Raw genomic sequence first — 15,176 nt, forward strand, 5'->3', positions numbered from 1 at the left:
TTATGTGTGCAAAGTACAGTTGTTAAAAACAAAACGACAAAAACAGAAAAAAGAGGCCGTGGCCTCTATGGGGCAGTACCAAAGCAGAGCCCCATACTCTCAGACCTGGAGAGAGATGGCCCCATGCTCCAACAGGTCTAGGGCTGGCAGGCAGGGAGGTGGGGTCTCATGTGTAGGCCCTCACGGCAGAGAATGAAGATCCCGTAGGGCCGATGGTGGGCTGGAGGGAGCTCGATCAAGATGGGGCTGTGGCCTCGGCTCCCTCCTCTGAGTCCCACACCTCTGACTGCAGGTAATCAGCAAAGAGAGCCTTGGCCCGGCGTAGGACACGCCCCAGGTGGTGTTTTCGCACAAGGCGGTCAAAATGCATGGCCAGCTCGTTGTAATCCAGCCCGTTGCGCATAATGTGGTCACGGTGCTCCAGCAGGATGGCGAGGCAGAGGAAGAGCATGAATGGGTTCCCCCGGCCAAACTCCTGGGGTGGAGGCAGGCCCAGTGGGGGTGAGGGTGGCAGGGACTTCCCAGGGTCTTGTGGGGATCCCACCTCTGGCATCAAGGGGGATCCTGCAGCCACATCACCAGCGGGAGAGGCCTCCTGGGTGGATGACGGAGATGAGGAGGATGGGGAATCAGGGTGGGAAGAGGAAGAGAACAGTGGGTCTGGAGAATTCAGCAAGGGCTCAGAGAGGGACTTGCAGCTGATGAGGGCAGCTGGGCGGGGCAGCTGGACCAGAGGGTCCCTCCTGGAGCCCGTGTTATCCCTGAGTTGTTGCAGGTCATCCAGGCTGGCTTGTCTCAGGAGACGCCCTCCACCACTAGGCCCCTGGCTGCTCATGCCCAAGTGGTCAACAGCATCTTCGAAGGCACTGCCTCTTGCACCGGCAGGCCTTAACATGTGCCTCTGTCTCACAGGCCGCCCCCTGTGGCCACCACAGCCAGTGTCTGCCACTTGGCTGGGGGGTCCGACAAGCTCTACCTCGTGTTCAGGAGGATCAGGGGGCAGTGAACTCCAGGTGACCTCAAGCATGCGGAGGGCATCGTCAAAGGCGAACTCACGCTTGAGCTCAAGTAGCAGCCAGCGGTAACAGAAGAAGAGGTCATCAGCACCAGCTTCTTGCAAGTACTGGTAGAAGTCAGGGTCGGCATGTCGCAGCAGCAGCTTGAGATGGGCGAACTTGGTGGCCATGGCACGGCCATCAGGATGGAAGTTCGCAGACAGGCGCTTCATGATGCCACAAAAGCAGACAAAGGCATGGCCTTCGTGGTCCATGACGGCGAGGATGGGCGAGGCAAGGTCGCTCATGCCCTGGCAGTAGGACACCTGTGGGTGGGTAACAGCATAGGTGGTGAGCAGGTCGTGCAGTGCCCGCAGATGTGGGCCATCCTCAGGCCCCGCGTAGTAGGGGTGGGCCCGGTCGGTACGTAGTACATCCTTGAGGACTGTACTTCGGATGAATTCCAGGTCCTCGGGGCTCGCTCGCTGTGCCCACTCGCTCTTGAGCTGCTCATACTCGCGACTCTTGCGTTTCATGTAGTCCATCCGCTCACGGCCTGTCAGCCCATCTGGGTACACATTCAGCAGGTACCGCCACACCACCTGGCCAGGGATGAAAAGGATGAGGCTGAAGTTGTACAGATGAGCCACCACACCCCAGTGTATATCTGTCACCACTCACCCTCCCTGGGCCTCTGTCCTCCTTCGGAAAAGTCTGCCTTCCCACCTCTGACTCCTGCCCCTCCTGAAGGAGAGCTTGCTGCCATGGAATATCTCCATGCCATCCTACAACAGTGTGGTCCACTGCATGTGTCTCAGGAGCTCTTCATGACTGCAGGAGTGATGGATCCAATGAGTGACCGAGGAGGCTCACCTTTCGCAGGGAGGGCTCAACACCACCGTGATAGATCCGCAGGCGCAACTCCTCGGGGCGGGAGAGCTGGCCCTCATGGTTCAGGTACGTGTGAAACTCAGCATCGCTCAGGGGTGGCTTGAAAGGCTTGACATCTTCGCCATATGACCAGCTTAGCACCTGCTGGACCTTAGATAAGGTGCGGCCCACCTGTGAAGGAAGGAAGGAGGGAGGCCGCCAGTCAGCTGGGCAGGCTAGAGGCAGATGCCAACCAGCATGCTCAGAATCGGGGGTGCCAGGTAGGCCCTGCCCTCCAACCACAGCTGGGCCCAGGGATCCCTGAAACCACCTGAGAAAGGATGGACTGTGTGAAGGGCAGGGCAGCTGTTGTCAGCGATGACCGTTTCTCAGCCAGCAGCACGTCAGAGCCAATCACATCCTTGGGGCTGATTATGTCCCAGTCCTCCAGCAGCGGGCCTGGGCACACAGAATGATGTGATATGAGAATGGGAATGAGAACCCCAGACCTCAGGGCTGGGTTCCTCTCCTACCAAAGCCGGGCTACCCACAGGGCAACAGGTGACTCCCACTCTCTCTTCCCATGTCATCCAAGTGATGCAAAGATTAAAACTGAATAATTCTTTTGTGGTAACTGTCTCACAAAATGGCTGGGCAGACTCTCATAGTAATATTTTAATGATATAAAGTAATATTTATTAGCACTGACTATGAGACAGGCACTATGACAAGGGCTTAACTTTAATGTAAATACTAAGAACACTGGACAACACTTCCATAGTGCTAAGTGCCAGGAAGTGTTCTGAGCTCTTTGCAAATATTAACTCATTTAATATTCACATCCATCCTATGAGGTAGGCACCATTATTATCGGCCCTCTTTCTATGAGGAAATAGGCACAGTCAGGATAAGACCGTTGCCCAAGGCCCCACAGCTAGGGAGTGAAAGAACTGAAATTTGAAGCCCAGGCCCAAAGCTCGAGAACCCAAACTCTTAATCTTACATTCCCACAATTGGTATACACTACCGTTATCATTTTCATTTTACAGACAATGACAAAAAGGTTGGAACAATTAGTAAGTGGCCAAGATTCTACAGCCAGGAAATGGTAGGGCTGGGGTCTGAACATTATTTACCTTACTCCAGAGCCCAGACAGATTTTAGAAAAAGCATTTGTGGAACAGGTATGTCGTGTACATTAGACAGGGGAGACAATGCTATGTTTGACTTCATCCAGTTCTGGCCCATGGAACAGCAGCAGAAGTTTGCCCCTTCTCCCTCTTCTTTACTCCCTCTCATGTCCTTTCTTCTCGCCTCAAATGCGATGCAGTGGTTGAAGCAGCACTGGCCACCTCAAGGCAAATTCGAGAGACTGAAGAGATGTCAGCCCTGGTGCCACAGAGCTGCTAAGCTGACAAAAGCAATGTCCAGTGGCTTTCAAACTCTACTATATGAAACAAATCAACTTCGATTTGTTTAAGCCATTGTCATTTGCAGGCAAATGCCATCCCTATGCAGCATTTCCATGGAGTCCACTGTACTTTCTCCCACAGAGCTGAGGGGGAAGCAAACCCTAGGCCACATTTGGATGTCACTGCCTCTCCTTGGATGTCTCACAGCACACTGCAAACCTAAGGGGTCCAAGAGGCGAGCCCGAGATCCACTCTAGACACAACCTCCTCCTCTGCTCCTCATGTGAGTGAACAGCACCTCTATCTGCTCAGTTGCTTAAGCCAGAAACCTGAGACATCCTTGCTGCCCCCAACTCTCTCAGCTCCCAAGGCCAAACTGTCGCTAGGCCCTGTGGCTTCTGCATGCAGAACATGCTTCAATTCCACCTCTTCTCTCATCTCCACCACATCGCCCTGTCTCAGCCACCACATCTCTCACCTCAAACTGTCTGCTAACCAGTTCCTGCTTCCTCTTTGCCCTTCTCCACTTTCTCCCAACAGCCGCCAGAATGGTCTTTCTAAAACATTAATTAGGGCATTTAAAATACTTCAGAGGTAAAATGAAGATGATCACACTACTAAACAGGCAAAATGAAGGTCAACAGTCTGAAAGACCAAAGAGAAGAATCCCTTCAAGGCACAGAGATAAAGCTTGATGACTTGAGTGAACAAGTAGAGAGACCTGGAGGGCAAGTCCAGGAGACCTAATATGCAAATACTAGGAAATGCAGGGGGAGAAAAGGGATCAGGTGGAGACATTATAATCACACAGGTATGAAGGAAAATGGCCCAGAGATGAAGAAATGGCTCATCAAGTCTTAGATAGAATTAATCAACAAACAGCACATACAACAGGCCTCCTCTCACTCTATTCACAGGCTGGTGAAATGCCCACATTCTAAGAATGAAGAAAAACTGTTGCCAGCTTCCAAAGACAAAGAACAGGCTGCTTACAACAGAAAGGTCAGACTGGCGATGGACTTCTGTCCCATTACTCTGGAAGCAAGAGAGGGGCTCACGGCACCCATGGAGCACTGAGAAGAAAGGCCTGAGATCCAAGGGCCCCACACCCAGCCAAGATAGTATGTCTCTATTGTGGCCAGAGAAAGACATTTTTGATCATTAGAGTCCATCTACCCCATGCACCTTATTGGAGGAGAACAAAGAAGCGCTCTAAGCAAAGGACTACTGAATGACTACAAGGGCTCAAGGTGGGGGAAGGCAAAAGGGAGGGTAAATGGCAATGGGCCACAGGTTTTTAATATATACAGTTAAACATAAAATGACAAAGACACTGTGACTGAGAGTTTGTAATATTAAGTGGTACATTAGGATTCCTGAAACATAAGCAACCTACTATAAAGAAAAGATAATGATAGCCTGGAATTTAAAAAGAAAAAAAAAATACTGTCTAAGTAAAACCCAGAAGTGAAGGGCTGGGGATCAGAAGGAGAATAAGAATTAGAAGTGTTCTAAAGCTTCCATTTCAAGGGCTGGGGAGGGTGGGAGAGACTGGAGGGAAAAAGTGGTCTGAAGATTTCACTGCCATTTGTGTAAAAAAAAGCATAAATCCAGATGAGGTTTTTCTGACAGACATACCTAAAACAAGGTGACAAAGAAAGTTTGAAAACTGAAGAAACCTACAGGTATACCTGGCAAACACAAACAAACAGAAAGCAAGAGCAGCAATGTGAATGTCAGAAAAAGCTCCACTCAAGGCCAGAAACATTACAGGAAAAGAGAGCCATTCTATACCAATTAAAAAAAGAAAGAACCAACCCATTAGTGAAACGGGCAAAGGATTTCCACAAGCACAAACTCATCTAGTGGCAAAAGCTGATCTGAACTGAAATGAGACTATATGTGGTCTTTATGTAACCCACTAAGTGTGCATACGCACACATTTCCCTGAAGAAACATCCACGTGTTTCATTATGGGGTGCTGCCCCAGGCCCTGCTTGTGGTATGACATAATATATGCTATACGTACTACATTTCCTTATCATAAAATTGTCAGGCTTCCCAAACTCTAAATTAATATATAGATTCTGTGCAATACCAATCAGAAATCTAATGGGGTTTTTCCTGGAACTGGATAAAATTATTTTAAGGTTCATATGAAAGAATTCACATTTAAAAATAGTTAAGAAAAAGAAGACCCAAAAAAAGAATAGTGGGAGGATGGCAACGCTTGCCTTATTAAAATTTCCCACAAAACCACTGTGCTAAAAATATGGTCTTAGCATAGCAATAGACAAATAGAGCCAATCGGTGGAATGCAATAGAAAGCCCAGAAATAAATCGAAGTACATATGGGAACTCAGTATACAACAAAAGTGACACTTCAAATCAGTGTAGAAAAGGTGGCTATTTAATAAATGATGCTGGCAAAACTGACTATTTATCTGGAATTTTTTTAAAAAGCTAGGTCTACTCATCACAATGTTGAGAGAGTACAGATTTATATGTAAAAAAGAAAACAATAAGCATATTAAAAGAAAATGTAAGAGAATATTTCTATAAGCTTGTGGATGGAGAAGATGTTTCTAAGTAAGGGGATCAACTCAGAAATCATAAAGGAAAAGATCGTTATATGTATAAGGCTGCACACAAATTTTAATTTTTGGTAGGACAAAAAAAGACACCATAAACAATGCCATAAAACAAAAGATAAGCTGAGAAAAAATATTTTCAATATATATGACAGGAAGAGGATTCATATCACCAATGCACAAATGGGTCGAAGGTCTAGGCTTGGTAATCTTCCAATTGCAGAGGTGACAGAAACTGACTTTTTCCCAGAAAGAGGGACTGGGCCATCCAAGTGGTCACAACATGCCTGTTGCTTTCACAGTCATGAACATGATCACAAGAATGCCATTAATAATACTTATAACATCTCCATCTATTGGATACTTACTTATTAATGTATAGTATGATATCAGTTATTTTAAACACATACCATTTGTGTATATATACAAATACGAATATACTTACATATCTCTGTATGTGGACAAATTTTTGTGTGTGTGTGTGTCTGAGCGAATAAATAAAGGACCTGCAACATCAAACTGATCAAAGTGGTTCCTGCAGGGCAAAAGGGTAGGGGATTAAGATTAGGCATAGTGGTTCCAGGAGACTTCAGCATTATTTGAAATGTTTTCATTTTTAATAAAGAGAATGTATTTACTGGGTAATTAAAAACTAATTTCTTTAAAAAATGTAACTCCAATAAAATTTCCATCAGGATAGTAATGGAATGATAAGCTAATTCTAATAAAAGAAAAGAACAGTAAGTGCACAAGAATACTCAAGAAATATTTTTAAAAAGGAAAACATTAAAACATATCATAAAGCTATGTGATTAAAACAACATGGAATTGGCTTAGGATTTAACAAGAGATCAATGTAAGAGGATCAGGAATTTAGAAACAAACTCATGTACATGCAGGAATTTGGTAAATAAGACAACAACAGGAAAAAGAACCGACTCATCAATAATTGGAAAGTTGATTCTTTTTTAAAAAAATAACTTTTAAAAATCTTTTTGCCAAACTAATGGGTGTCCGTCTCTTTGCTTTATTTGCATTCCTCTCAGTTCTTATAAAAGTTGGGGTTTTCTTCACATGTTTATTAGCCAAGCAGATCTGATTTCTTTACTGAAATAGTGCTACTGTGTCTATTTTACAGCTGAGGAAACTGAGGCTTGGGGAATTAATTAAGTGACTGACCTAAGCACATAGGGCTACTCAGTGGCAGAGGTTCCTGTGTCTCTGGCTACTTGTCTTTTTCCATTTGTCTCTCTGCCTGTCTCTGTCACTACCTTTCTCTCTGACTTGTTTCTTTCTCTGCGTATCTCCCTTTTTTTCTTATCTCTTTTTCTCAAGGCTGCCAATCTTAACAAGCCCAAAATTTTGTAGAGTCAAATGGTTAAGGGCCAGCCACTACTTGGGTTCAAATCCTGCTCCTCTACTTACTGTCTCTGTGACATGGACAAATCCTGTCCCCTCTCTGAGCCTCAGTTTCCTCATCCATAACATGAGGATAACAATCGTTCCTACCCTGTAGGATTATTTTGACAATCCAATGAATAAATATTATGTGTGTAGAATGGCCCCAAGTGTTCCACCCATGTTAGCTATTTATATGTTGTTATGATGTTAATAAAATGCCTCAGTCATCTCAAATGGGCACATGAGTTCCCTGAGGCTGGGAACCATGCCTTCCAATCCACAACTTTTTAAATTTAAAAAAACTTCAAATCTACAATAAAGTTAGAAAGACAAAGACATCAAACACTCATACATCCTTCATCTAGGTCTCCTAACTTCACATTTTTGCCACATTTGCCTCATCTAGCTCTCTCTGTATATATACATATTATTTTTTGCCGAATTATCTGCAGACATTATGACACTTGACCCCTTAATACTTAACTGTGTTTTTCCTGAGAACAAGGACATTTTCCTTCAATAACTTTGATACCATTACCATACCCAGGAAATTTAAAACTGATACAACACTAATATCTAATGTATGGTCCATAATCACATTTTGGGGAGCATGTCTTAATTTATCTGTGTGCTCCCAGGGACCAGCACAGGCAAGAGTGGGGGAACAAATATGAGAAGAGAAGAAGTGGCTGAGAGATCAAGGGAACAAATGAATAGCAAGAGTGCCAACAAATGAATATGAGTGCGGGATGAGTGAATGAATAAATACAACTACCATTATTATAATCAGCATTGTTCTATTTACATATTATTATAACTGAAACATATAATACTACAGCTCTATTATTATACTGCATTATCTAATTATTACATATATTACTAGATTATATGCTATAATAGTAAAGATAATATGATAATTATTGTTATTAGAGCTAATACTTTTTGAGCATTCACTATGCAGCCATGCACTGTTTCAGGCATTTTACATGAATTTCCCTGATTAATCCCCACGATGGCCTTAAGATACCATAATCTCTACTTTACAGGTGAAGAAATTGAGGCCCAGAGGCCAAGCCAGGATTTGGACATAGGATACCTTCCTCCCCAGCCCACTGGGAGGGAGGGTACTGCAAGGGGTGGTGTCATCCTATGGGGAAAGGGTGGGCCCAAGAGCAGTGTCTCTGGGAAGCAGGGTACTCACTGTCCTCAGTGGGCCGAATGTCTACACGCAGTTGCAGGTAAGGTTTGGAGGCGGTGGCGAAGGCTGTGCTGAGGTCCCAGTCCGACAGGAGTGAGAGGTAAGCTTCCTGCCCCAGCCGATCCCGGCCCAGGTAGTTGATGCCAAAGTTCTTCTTCCTGGACAGAGGAGGAGTGACAGCTCTCAGAGCCCCAGTTTCCTGGAGGCCTCAGGGACAGTTTCCAAAAGAAGCAGGGGAAGACAGAAGGTGTTGAAAACAACTTCCCACTATGTGCTGGGTACTGTGCCGAGGACTGTAGGCATCCTGAGGTCAGATCATTTATCTCCACTTTGTTACCCAAACACAGAAACAGACACACACCTGCTTGGATCTGGAGGGCACAATGAAACTGGTAAAGGGTTGGTCCCCTCTAGGGAGGGTAACGGGGTAGTTGAGGGATAGAAGTAGGAAGAAAGCAGCCTTCTTTTTTTTTAATTTTATTTATTTTTTTCCCCCAAAGCTCCAGTAGATAGTTGTATGTCATAGCTGCACATCCTTCTAGTTGCTGTACGTGGGACGTGGCCTCAGCATGGCCGGAGAAGCAGTGCATCGGCGCGCGCCCGGGATCCGAACCCGGGCCGCCAGCAGCGGAGTGCGCGCACTTAACCGCTAAGCCACGGGGCCGGCCCAGAAAGCAGCCTTCTCACTGCATAAAAAATAAAGCAATCTGTATGTTTGTTATTTTTCACAATAAAAAATGTTTATGCAAGAAAAGTCAAATAACAACTAAGAATTTGTTCTTCAGATACACTTGTGCAACTATGCAAAGAAGTATGCTGTGTGATAACTACTGTAACCATGGAAACATCCTAACTAGCCATCACCTTTGTACTCTTTGAGTTTGTTACCATGTGCACATATTCCTCCAAAATAACAACCACAACAAAATAACCATCACACTTGCCCCCAAGAGACACCACTTTTCATCTATTAGGTTGGCAAATTTTCCAATGTTTTCTAGTAACCAGTGTTTGTGAGGGTGTGAGGGAAACAGGCATTTTATATGCTGCTGGTGAGATGGTAAATTGGCAAAACCTGTCTGGAGAGCACTTTGGAAACATCCATTGGAATTTCAAAAAGCACACACCCTTTAACCCAGCAATACCACTGCTAGGAATTCATCCTATGACTCAATTTCCCCAAACAGTCCAAGATATGCATATGTGGCTGTTCACTGGGGGATTATTTATAATAAAATAAACAAACAAACAAAAACCCTACCAAACAACAACAAAAAAGCCAAACAACCACTGTTGAGGTGGGTGGCCCACTGGTCAGTCCCCATGATCTCATTACTCACCCGTTCAAGTCAAAGGCTCGGATGAGGATGTGCTGTAACACATCGAGGGAGGTGATCTGGGGGTCAACAGCAAAAGAGCGGAACTCAGGTGGCAAGAAGCTCTCGCATTTCTGGGGAGAGAAGACATGGGGTCGGCCATCAGGGGCCACATCACCATGCTGAAGTGGAGTGAGTGGTAGGAGGCAAGGTCAGAGAAGCAGCGGGGGCCAGATCAAGGCAGGTGTTCTGGGCCATGGTGAGGACTTTGGTGAGGGGGGGTGCCTTAGAAGGGTTGTTAGCAGAGGAGGGATGTGGCCTGACTTAGGACTTAACAGGATCCTTCTGGCTGCTCTGCAAAGAACAGACTGTGGGGGGCAAGGGAGAAAGCAGTAGTCCAGTGAGGAGGAGGCTACTGCAAGAGTCCAGGCACCCAATCCTTCTATATCCCCTCGACAATGGTTTGCAGGATCACCATGTCCAGTCTGGCCCCTATTAAATCAGTCCTCCATGCTGCAACCAATCTAGCACATCTATCTACAACACTCGCCTGCTTAAATCTCTTCAAAGGCTACCCCACGGTCCCCAGCAGGTGGGCCTATAGGACCAAATTGCTGGAAGTTACTTTGAACACATCCTGGCTCCAAGCCTTTGCTTGTGCTGATCCCCCTGTCTGGAAAGTCCTTCCCACTTTCTTCAAGTGGCTCACTCACAGCTCAGACATCATCTATTTTCTGAACTCCCAAACCTCTATCTTAGAGCTTCTCTATTACACTGAAGTGATGTTTACTTCTCCAGAATCTACTCTCTTCTCATCACTACCAATACCACGACCCTAGTCCGAGCCATCCCAGTCACTGCTTGCTGGAACTACTGCAACAGCTTTCTTACTCAGAGTGCACACCAAAGGCCCTTCACAATCCGCCCCTCTCTTATCTCTCTTTCACCTCCTATCACTCTTCCCCTCACTCTCTCTGTTCCAGCAATATGGGAACTTAAGGGAACATGCCAAACTCACCCCCACCTCCCAGCCTTTGCTCTTGCTGTTCCCTCTGCCTAGAACACTCTTCCCCCCTGATATGCACACGGCTGACTCCTTTTTATTCGGGTCTCTGCTACTTCAATAGCTCTCTGAGGAGTTCCCTATAGAACCCTGGCTAAATTAACTCCCTAGTTCAGAACCTTTTTCGTTATTTCCTGATGACATTCACTAGTGTCCAAAGCATCTCATTTATCTAGCTGTTTGTCTCCCCGATGAGCAGGTCAGCTCCCTCAGGGTGCACTCTCAACACATACGCTAACTGACTTCAGTGCCTCCCTTTCAGACAGCAACAGCCCTCATTCTTCAGGGCCCCACTTCTCAACTATTAAGGCCCCTCCTCGAACCCTATAGCTCCTCCTCTCTGCCCATAATCTCCACCTATCTATTCCATAGGCCCCCACCCTCTATTTTCAGTCCCCACGCCCTCAGGCCCTGCCCCTGTATTCCCTGGTCCAGCCCCCCCCCCGCCTCCCGCCCACCACCATCACTCTGCCCTCAAGCCTAGCCCCTCAGGTAACACCTCAAATCTCAGGTCCCGCCCTCCATCCTAGGACAGCCACCTTCCCCTCCCCTGGGAGCTCCGGACGGGCTGCTCGACCGGCCGTCAGCCTCACCTTGACTCGGACCCGTACCACCTCTCGCTCCTCCTCCTCAGCCGCCGCCGCCTGGGCTCCCCCGCCAGGCGGGGGCGCTCCGGAGCAGGCCAAGTCCGAGGACCCAGAGGCCGTCGCCATCCCGCCGCCACCCGTCTCAGGGTGACAGTGGACCGTTGCCCCCTACCCCTGCGCGCACCCTAGAGTGCGGGCGCCCGCAGCCCCACCTTGCGCCCGGGCGCAGGCGCAGAGTGCGCCGCGCGACCCTGCTCCCCCCCAACCGCCCCTCCCACCTGGCACAAGGTTGAGGTCGCCTCTGCGCATGCGCGTATGGTGCCGTTGCCAGGAGCCCCGCCCCCAAAAGCCGGGCAATTGGCCTCACTTCAGCCAATGTGCAGGCGCCTTCTGAGGCTCCGCCTCCCCCCGTCTGCGGTTTGGTTGTTTGGGCAGTTTAATTCCGGATTCACCTAGGTGTGTGTTGACGTGACTACCTATTCGGGCGAGAGAAGTGGGCGGGGAAAGGAAGCTGCTGCGCGATGACGCCAAGGCCACACGCCCAGCCCAAAGTCGCCGAGTGTCTCTCCTGACAGATGACGTCATCTATTTCAAATGCCTATGCACCTCGCTTTGGATGAATCTGCTGAACGGAAAAATAATCCTTTTTCCAGAATCTTAATAGTTTACACGTTGTCAAATTCGTGGAGCTGTACGTTTATGATTTTTGCAGTTTCTGTCCGCATGTTGTACTTCAATAAATAATTTGCCAAAAAAAGCCATTTTTATGTTCTCTTGGGGGTCCTAGCTTTTTAAAGTTTGCCTTTATTTTATATAATCCTTACAACATGTTGAGGTTGGTACTGTTATTAAACGGTGTGTCCACTAAATGTCAGCTGAATGACTTAACGTATCTTAGACTCCTTTGAGAAACTTAACACTCTACAAAATACAAAACGGCATTTTCCTCACTTCATTACACAGCATCCATATGGCTTGGACAAAATAGACTGCCCTTACAATGTAATTTCTAACAAAGGAGTCCTGTAAGATGCCTGGACTTTGGCTATTGTTGCAGGGTTGTATGGATGTTATCCTTAATGTTAACTTTTTTTTTTTTTTTTTTTTTAAAGATTTTATTTATTTTATTTTTTCCCCCCAAAGCCCCAGCACATAGTTGCATGTCATAGCTGCACATCCTTCTAGTTGCTGTATGTGGGACTCGGCCTCAGGATGGACGGAGAAGTGGTGCCTCGATGCGCACCCAGGATCCGAACCCGGGCCGCCAGCATTGCAGCGCGCGCACTTAACCACCAAGCCACGGGGCCGGCCTTAATGTTAACTTTTTAGAGAAGTTTGCAATTCTATTTTGGTATCTTTTTAAATAATTTCTTGCCTCAGTATTAAATAGACATCTATTTTCTGGAAGGTATAAATAATGGGGAATTTTTTTTTGAAAGCCAGAGAGGGTTATTAGCACATTTCTCTTGTCCCACATGCTGGAGTCAAAAACACTTCTTATGGCACTGCTGGATTTTCTGATGGAAACAAGGAGAGTCTGCTTCTCATTAAAATTATCATAGGATGGGGTGAGCAAAACATTATCCTGGAGCTTGGAGTTCATCCTGAGGGCACTGGAGCACAGGTTTTAGATGGGGGTATGATGGTCCGATGCCTCTGTCTTGGTTGCAGAGAAAGTCTTGGTGGAAAGATCCTGGAAGCAAGGAGATCAAAGAGGTCCTTGCTATATTCCTGGGGAGAACTTTCTCTTTCATTTATTTATTCTTCTATTTGATGGGGTTCAGGGCAGGCCACCCCAAGATGCGTGAGTCTGGTATGCGGATTATTTCGAGCTGAAGACAATAAAGGCTCAGAAGACTCAGGAAGAACATTTGGCTTTCCTCCAAAATGCCTAGAAGAATTTAAGATAGAAGGCCTGTTCCAGGAAGGAGCTAATACCATGAGATAACTATAGTATAACATAAAATAGGTGTGATAAGAAAGGCACCATCAAGCCCATCTTATCGAAATTCTGTCTCTCAGGCCACGTTCTCTAAAGGTGGCCCAGTAAACAGTTGTCTAACAAACATTTGCTTTTCCATCTCCATGTGAATTGCCTTCCTCCCCTTTGAAGTCCCAAACCACTACCCCCAACATCCTCCTTTATCTTCAGTTGAGATGATATTTAAGGGGGCAACTTCGGCCTTTGTGGCGAGTAGCTTAGTTTTCTGGGTTTCTCCCATGTATACATGTTATTAAACTTCATTTTCTCCTGCTAACCTGCCTTTTTAATTGTTTGACCAGCCATAAGAACCTTACAGGAAAAGGTGGGCGGGGGGGATCCTCCTTCTTCCCCTACACATTCAACAAATACAAAGCGTATGCCAGACTGTCCACATATATTCATTCATTTAATCTGCATAAAAACTCTATGAGGTAGGTACTACTACAATTAGCATTTTACAGATGAGAGCACTAAAGGTCAGGGAGAAACATGCTCAAGGTCAAAGGGACAGTAAGTGGCAGAAAGAGTAGACAGTGCAATGGACAGAAAGTGGGGCTGCGCCTGGCGTGAGTGAGGAAGAGCAAGCAGGCCAGCATGCCTCAAGCAAGCGATCAGGTAAGTGGTGAATACGAGGTGAGAAAGTGATGCACGGTTTTGGCCTTAACAGCGAGGCACTTCTCAAAAGCTATACTGTAGGCTCGAGCACTACCAGGATTTGAACTGAAGCCCAGCCCTGCACAGGTCACCTAGAGCCAGTCTACAGGTATCTGCAGTTTTATTATTCATTCTTTGCCATCTCCTCAGAATTCCTCAAGTACCCATTTGCTTTATGACTGAAGGCCTATGAGGTGAATGACAGAGAGACAGTGGGATGAGTGATGGAGGGGTCTATACGGTGAGGGGTATCTGTGGGGCAAATGATGGGAATCTGTGGGTGCATGATAGGTGGTCTGTGGGATGAGTGATAGAGGTCTGTAGGGTAATTGGGGATCTGTGGGGTGACTCATAGGGATATGTGAGGTAAGTGATGCATTCTGCAAAGTGAGTTACGGGGAGTTTATAGGTTGAGTGATGGGGGATCTGTAGGGTGAGTGATAAGAGGCCTACAAGGTAAATGATAGGGAGGTTGTGGGAAGAGTGGTAGGGTCTGTGTGATACATGAGGGGGGCAGTCCCCGGGGCGAGTCATGGGGTTGTAGGGTACATGATGGGAGGTCTATTGGGGCAAGTGATGGGGTCTGTGGTATGAGTGATGGAAGTCTATGGAGTGAATGAAAGGCTCTTTGTGGGGATAGTGATGGGTGTCTTAGGGGTTAATGATGGGGTCTGTGGGCTGAGTTTTGTGCGGTCTCTGGGGTGAGTGATGGGGGTCTTTAGGGTAGTGATGGGTAAGTCTGTGAGGTGCCTGATCAAGAGACAAGAGGCTGAGTAAATTGAAGAGCTTGAAGATTTGGAAAATTCTCAGCCTGTTCATATTGCAAGAAAATGAAAAAGTGTGTTCTGGTGAGAACACCAAGGGTATCAGTGGATAATCACTCTTTAGAAGAGATTATGGGTGTCTCATGGATCTAATCAGCCATCATGGGAATCTGTGGGGTCAGCGATGGGGGCTAGTGAGATCATAGATTAGAGGTCTCTGTGATGATGATAGGGGTCCATGGCTGAGAGAATGGTGGTCTGTAGAATGAATGAGTGATGGAGGGGTCTGTGGGGTCAGTCATGGGGCATCTCTGGGGTTAGTAATTAAAGATCTCTCAGTG

General features: G+C 46.7%; 1 protein-coding gene across 2 annotated transcripts; it reads right to left on the reverse strand.

Moving 5' to 3' along the window:
• On the reverse strand, positions 1-11,639 carry TBC1D25 (TBC1 domain family member 25). 2 transcript variants are annotated; one of them, XM_087427292.1, is made up of 7 exons: positions 11,440-11,639; positions 9,808-9,917; positions 8,471-8,625; positions 6,314-6,403; positions 2,197-2,324; positions 1,869-2,057; positions 1-1,597 (listed from the first exon to the last, which is right to left on the reverse strand). In XM_087427292.1, exons 1-7 carry the CDS (start codon positions 11,557-11,559, stop codon positions 236-238), a joined length of 2,154 nt encoding a protein of 717 aa, XP_087283418.1. In that variant the 5' UTR covers positions 11,560-11,639; the 3' UTR covers positions 1-235. The 2 variants fall into 2 exon arrangements, with proteins under 2 accessions (XP_087283418.1, XP_004435019.1); XM_004434962.3 differs by lacking the exon at positions 6,314-6,403 and having other exon boundaries at positions 11,440-11,638.
• Between the last annotated feature and the right edge of the window lie 3,537 nt (positions 11,640-15,176).

This window comes from Ceratotherium simum, chromosome X, assembly GCF_057802395.1.
Source record: "Ceratotherium simum simum isolate JZ-2026a chromosome X, ASM5780239v1, whole genome shotgun sequence".
NCBI lineage: Eukaryota > Metazoa > Chordata > Mammalia > Perissodactyla > Rhinocerotidae > Ceratotherium > Ceratotherium simum.